We start from the raw sequence: 7144 nt of genomic DNA on the forward strand, positions 1-7144 counted from the left end.
ATCCCCTTCTTCGTGCGCTTTCCTGCAAGGAGAGCGGCGCAGCGGGGTGAGGGCCTGCTCTGGACCACAGCCCCTAGACACCACCCCACTGGCCTGGCACTGCTGTGGCCTCCGCCGCCCCTCAGGCCTGGTGACACCCCTGGCCGTCAGCCAGGGCTCGGGGCAGCACAGCCTCTGCCAACCCAGCCCACCGCCCATCCCTCTGGGACACATCCCTCTGGGGACACATCCCTTTGGGGACATAGCCCTCTGGGACACATCCTTCTGGGACACATCCCTCTGGGGACACATCCCTTTGAGGACATAGTCCTCTGGGACACAGCCCTCTGGGCACACCCCGCTCAGGGGGGAGGCTCATCTCATCATGCCCTTTCTCTACTGGGGTTCCTCCTGACACATCCCTTTGGGGACACATCCCTCTGGGGACACATCCCTTTGAGGACATAGCCCTCTGGGACACAGCCCTCTGGGACACATCCCTTTGGGGACACATCCCTCTGGGGACACATCCCTTTGAGGACATAGCCCTCTGGGACACAGCCCTCTGGGCACACCCCGCTCAGGGGGGAGGCTCATCTCATCATGCCCTTTCTCTACTGGGGTTCCTCCTGCCCCACAGTGCCAGCCCTGCTGCCCTGTGCCCTCACCCGGCCTGGCACCCCGCCTGGCTGGGCACTCGTGGGTGACCTGTTTTCCCCCAGGGTGACAGTCGGAACCCAGCCACGGCAGCACCATCCCACTCCTCAGTGCCTGGCAGAGAGGCGGCACATACACAGGCACCCAGCAGCCTGTTACAGCACCTGCCTTCACCACGCACCCGCACGCTCCCCAGGGATCTCTGGCACCTCTCTGCCATCCTCTTAAGGGCAACCTGCGGCACAGGGATGCAGCTCACGTGCCACCACGAGTCCTGGGCCAAGCACTGCCCCGAGGATGCCTGGTCCCTTGCCCACCCCGCTGAAACCCACCCACGTACCACTGCAGCTCCATATTTCTTATTGTTCTCTCTTCCCCCAGCTCTAGAGAGACCAGCTGTGCCCAGCTTCGCCAGAAGGACACTGAAAAGACACACTCACACACACAGAGACACACGCACGCTTCCTACAGATTCAGGCTAGCACCAAGGCACGACAGCGCACCCACAGCGGACAACATTCCCTGTCTCCATACCGATGAGAGGACACCACCGCCACAAGCCAAGGCCCTTGCTCACCAGCTGTGTGGTTCAGCGAGGTCTGTGCTCCCTGCATACCAGTCCTGGGACTCCTGCAGCGACCACAGCTTCTCGCTGCCCCCACCGTTCGCCAACTTCCACCTTATGGACAGAAACTCCCCTGGTCGGCAAGGCACCTGGGACTGCTGGGCACAATGCAAACCCACGCAGCGTTTTCTCTTCCCCTTCCCATCATGCCGCCATTGCTGCACTCTTGTGCGACACCTGCAGAGACTCAGCTCCTCTCCACTTCTCACATCTGCATGAAGTGTCCAGCCTTAAAGACCATGACAATGTGGGTGACACTTGCCATGGGAAGCTTCTTCATTTCTCATCCTTTTGCCTCACTCTAAGACTGAGAGACCTTCTCTGAGGAGGTCCTACAGCTCCCTAATTCTGCTCCATCCCACCGTCTCCTTCCACTGTCCCTCATTCCCAGTGATGCCCGCTCTGGCAGTCCCCAGGCTCAGAGTCCCACTGTGCTCCATGCAGAGAGTTGCCCTGCAGACCCCGTGGTACCCCAGCTGTCCCAAGACCCTGCACAGGAGGCCCTGCAAGAGCTCCGCTCCCTGTGAGGTCAGCCACTCGCTTTCTTGGCACATGGCTCCTTCCCTCCATGGGCCTTGTCAGTCTCCCTTCATGATGTCCTGGCAAGGCTGCCCAGCTCCCCGGCCAAACTGGAATTAAGCTCCATTCAGCACTCCTCTTTCCATCGCATCCTGCACTGGCTTGGACCCGTTTCACTAATGCCACCATTTTACCACAAAGACGTAATTCCAGGCAAATATGCTCATTCCACTCCGGTTCTGCAGACAGCCACAGGGCTGCCCGCTCCTAGCAGGACCCTGGCACCTACCACGGGCTACGCACGTCCTCCTGTAGGTCTCATTCAAGCTGCTCTGATGTTTTACTGTTTGACAGAACACTGTGCACTACCTCTCATTTGCTCTGCTCAAATACAGGGGAACACAGGGAACATCTGCCACATTGCCTCACTGTTTAGACCAGGGCCTCTCCCAGTGGGATTGCACACCTCATCTTCCCAGTACACCGTGCCTGTCCCACACAGGCAGGTCTCTGTCACGCTTTCTGAGCAAAGTTCAAGCAGAGAATGAGGTCCTAGCCCAGAACTCCAGCACAGCCTCAGCTTTGTCACGCTTTCCTACGGCAGACAAGCGACCTCTTCCTCTCTCTCTTGGCTCTGGTTGTGTAGCTGTGTTACTCCCAAGGTTTGACATTCCTCTGCTCCCGTGCAGCAACTCTCAAGACAGGTTTGCAGATCTGCACTGCTCTACGCTCGCTGGGCAGGACGTCCTCACGCGCACATCAGCACAGCTCTTGGTGCGCAAACAGCACCCAACCACAGCAGCGCCTGACCCAGCCCTGGCCAGAGCAGCCTTCGCGGATGCATCTTCCCCCAGACAAGGCTTCACCAGACAGGCTGGACTGGGATGTGACCACTGCAGGTGTTCCTCAGGAGCCTCGGGGCATGCTCAGGAGTACTTCCTACCATGGGATGCCTCACACCCTGCAACAGCCCAGCAGCAAAACGTGTATTTGGCCCATGGTGCTAAGACAGCTGAGGCCACGGGCCCTATCTGCGACCAGATCTGACCTGCCGGACCACTGCTACATACACACGAGAGACACGACATGCGAGGGCCCTGCAAAAGGCACGGGTTACATGACCAATTCACCCTTCCCCCTTCCTACACCATAACCCCAGGCGTTTCCTGGTACCTTTGGCGGAGGCATTGTTCTGCGAGGATGATGAGGGTCTCCTCTGTGTGAGGAAAACACCGGGTGCCATCGGCTGCGATCCCTTGTTAGGCTGGGCGACCCCAAAGGTGCTGGCCCCTGCGGTGTACTCGTGATCTGTGAGGCTGCTGGCATGTGACTCCAGCTTCGGCTCTGGCGAGCTGCCTTCCTGAGCCGGTTTGTTCGCGTTGGTGGTTGACAGCTTCTTTTTGGTATTTTTTTTCTTCTTGCCTTTTTGTTCCTCCTTTAAAATGACAAACATGAAGCTCAAATTAATCCCCAGAAGACCTTTAGCTATGGCAAGGGCCAGCGGCGTTGCTTAGGGTCCTGATAAAACGAAAACCCACGAAGTTTGCCATGTACAAACTGCTGGGGGTCTGTTCCGATACCATCTCGCTCACAGCTCTCTCTGCTGCACACACACGTTTGCCTTTCTTGCATCTACGTATGCGCCTCGTGCAGAGCCTCCTTGTTTGATAACTCTGCATACACTGCGGCGAGTGGGAGCCAGCCAGGACCAAAATGACCCTGCCTTGAGAGACCAGCGTGGTTTTGCACGAACAAACCTTTCGATGTTCCACAAAAACTGGTACCTCCTATCTTCTGGTATCTTCATACACTTTCACAACAGCATGGAGGATATTAAAAATCCCACTGATTCACAGATTCTGCCTCCTGCTAGGACGCACACATTATCTCTCGACCTGTAACTGCACTTACACACACGTAGCAGGAGAGCAGTGGCCTGTCACCACCCTGTTCCCTTGCCTGCTTTCAGCCCACATCTTGATGAAACCCTCCTACCATTCTTAGAGTTCTTCTACTCAACCACACACAGCACAGAAGCCCAACACCATCACAACCTGCATCTCCAGCAACATGCCAAGGTGTCTTGCCAACCTTGCTCCAGCAGACCTCGTCACCTTCACGCCTCACAGCGTCACATTTTGGGGCCTGCGTGCATTAGGCGCTTAGCATCTATCTGACCTCTTCAGAGACCGGATGCTGATCAACACCCAAAGTGCCTCATTATCTTTGCTAAACTGACCCATACTTACCCACAGTTCAGCAAATCTTTGGAAGCAAATGCTTATGCTTCCCAGCAGCCGATCTCCACAAACAAGGCAATCACACTGCTCAGACTCCCAAATACACATCAATACGCAGTTCACGCACGCTCCTTTTGGGCACTTAGCCTGGTAGCTACTCTCGCTCGCTCATACTTCTCTACGCTTCCAACACATCGCCTGCTCTGTGCTGCGGCATTGTCAGATACGTTGTAACACCACTGGAACTTCCATCCCATTTATTTCCCCTGAGACTGCTGAGCCTTGTGTCTCTGGCACGAATAAACACTGAGGAGGACTGGCACTGCGCTGCTATTTGGACATGACTCTGCTGCTGGGGGAGAGGGCTTTCACCTCCTGACAGCTACTACTTCTCAAGCGACCTCACCTGCTGTGACAACTTCGCAGCAGCAGCGGCGAGTCCAGTTTCAATGGAGGCGACTCTCGTGCCCTCTCGCACCGGTCTGTCTTGTCGAGGCACCGAGGGGCCGACTCGTGCTACAAGGAAAAGCAGACACAGGTGAGACGCGCAGGATGCACCCGCGTGAGCAGCACAACCACAGGTTGGGCAGGGAGGGCCAGGGATGCTGCAGGCTCTGCCCAGCCTTCCCTCGGAGGCATGCAAAGGCAGGACGTGCTGACAGCCTCTGGCCACAGCAGCTTGGGGAGAAGCTGCCAAAGAACACGGCTGAGCAACTTCACTGGCAGCTGCAGCTACCTGAAGCCAAAGCCATGGGAGGTTTCTGCCTACAGATATAAGTGGCTCCAGCATAATTTCCAAACGGACAGTGTTCACCACCCATCAGCTTGGGGTGGATATGCAGTGCCACAGGCTGATGAGACACGGGCTGCTGTCCCACACACAGCAAGGCGTGGGGACTCCCCTGTTAGTGGGCCACATCAAAGGGGTCTAGGGACACCCTGGCCTGCCACTGCCTCTGGTGAGCTGCAACAAAAATACCCTTCCAGACCACAAGCTGAACCTGGAGGAGGCTATTCCCACACTCTCTCTTTACAGAGTCAACACGGTCAGTGCCCATGGCAGAGGGGCTGGAACTAGATGATCGTTAAGGTCCCTTCCAACTCAAACCATTCTACGATTCTATGAAAAGCCATGGCTACTCAGCCATCTGGGGTTTCACTGTTTTACCACTGCTAAGGTGGCCACCAATTGTTCCATCACCAAGACGGTGAAGAAAAATAAACCAACAACCCACCCAGGAATTACTTTTTCCTGCCAACTGATTGATGGAAGAAGGCTAACACTGCTCGGCATGAGTCTCAGCGTGTGATATCACCTCCCACTGCACTGGAAATGATTAATCCTTCATGTGATAAAGACATTTGCTAGTTGTGGTCTTACAACTTCCACACTCCTTGAAAAACAGCTTGTTTTTTAGGGACCCGTATGCCTTAGGCTGAGTCTGGGCAGCACAGGCAATATGGACTTACCTGTTGGACTGTAAGGGGCATCATCTGAACTTTTCCTTTTCTTTGATCGGGATTTGAATACTGGATTATCCTCATCTGATTCGAGAGAAGGGTAAACTACAGTAGGAAACAAAGCAACAGCTTCAGTGTAGGAAACAGCTCTACCCCGCATAAGAGGCCCACTTGCTCTGTACAGCTGCAGCGACTACACGCATCACAGCTGGAGCAGCAAGGTCCCCCAGAGGTGCCACTGCGTGGTGACAAAGCTGTAATACTCAGGGCAACTTCTCCTGCTCTCATCCACACACCACACTTGGGAGCTGCTGTCATTAAACTGTGACAAGCTACATTTAGGGAAACAGACAGGAAAAATCAGTCTGTGGAGCAGCAGCACAGCTAGAAGAGACATGAACCAGTTTCCTTATCTCAGGCTAGACCCATACTGGAGACATGTCAGACAGGTGCTTCGTTCAGCACCACACCTTTCCGGCCTGTGAGACTCCAGCACAGTCAGGCAGAGAGAAATGAGACATAATGCAAGTATCCCAAAGATCAAGGTGAACCATTCTACCTTCAAAGGCCTCTGGGATAAACACCAACGTATCTGTTGCTGTGGTTTAACCCCTAAGCCCCACACAGCCGCTTGCTCACTCCCTCCCAGTGGGATGGGGGAGAGAATGAGAAGAGTAAAAGTGAGAAAACACATGGGTTGAGATAAAGACAGTTTAATAAGTAAAGCAAAAGCCGCACATGCAAGCAAAGCCAAACAAATAATTCATTCACCACTTCCCATGGGCAGGCAGGTGTTCAGCCATCTCCAGGAGAGCCCAGCTCCATCCCACGTAACAGTTACTTGGGAAGACAAAATGCCTTAACTCCAAATGTCCCCCCTTCCTTCTTCTCCCCCCAACTTGATATGCTGAGCATGACATCATAAGGTATGGGATATCCCTTGGGTCAGCTGGGGTCGTAACGAATGATTTCTGATGGCCATGCTTGCCAGGGACACTTAAAACACACACATAGACTCTCCTGTTATGCAGCATAAACCTCTACCAACTTCTTGCCTTCTGTGGGACTTCACGTTTCCCAGTCCTGACATGATTACTCTTTGTCATTTCCTTACTTCTTATATTCAAAATGCTCCTGCAGATTAGTATGGCAGAACTATAACCAGTGCAAACTAGCTTTGTGCCCATTTCTGTTTCAGATGCTTGAATTCTCTGCCAACACTCAAAATACCACTGGATCCCTTTTCCAAATACAAATTCAGCTTCTCACTCAGCTAGATATTTGATTGCTATTGTGTAGACAAGGACATTTCTGTCTTAAGTACCAGTACCTGACACACATTTTTGGGCCAGTTTCCTGCTTCTTGGCTGATGGCTGCAGTTTCAGCGGGCTTCCAGGCTTCTTAAAATCTTCTGATTGTGACATGTCTCAAATACAGTCTACCTGGATGACCATATCACCACCAGCTCTGTAGTCAGTCTACCTATCATACCGCGCTTGCTTAGAATCATAGAGTCATAGAATCAGTAAGGTTGGAAAAGATCTCAAGGATCATCAAGTCCAACCGTCAACCCAACACCACCCAACCCACTAACCCATGTCCCGAAGCACCACATCGACACGTTTCTTGAACCCCTCCAGGGATGGTGACTCCACCACTGCC

At 53.9% G+C, this 7144-nt stretch overlaps 1 protein-coding gene across 1 annotated transcript in view; it reads right to left on the reverse strand.

Moving 5' to 3' along the window:
* Window positions 1–5: 5 nt before the first annotated feature.
* The window catches only part of LOC104470260 (lysine-specific demethylase PHF2-like), a gene marked incomplete at its 3' end in the record, with an annotated part of 30330 nt that continues 23191 nt past the window's right edge, over window positions 6–7144 (reverse strand). The window contains 4 exon segments of the mRNA XM_010085111.1: window positions 6–22; window positions 2954–3215; window positions 4427–4536; window positions 5491–5586. Of these exon segments, the coding sequence (XP_010083413.1) occupies window positions 6–22; window positions 2954–3215; window positions 4427–4536; window positions 5491–5586 (485 nt within the window).

Source organism: Pterocles gutturalis, unplaced genomic scaffold (genome assembly GCF_000699245.1).
Source record: "Pterocles gutturalis isolate BGI_N339 unplaced genomic scaffold, ASM69924v1 scaffold33415, whole genome shotgun sequence".
Lineage (NCBI taxonomy): Eukaryota > Metazoa > Chordata > Aves > Pterocliformes > Pteroclidae > Pterocles > Pterocles gutturalis.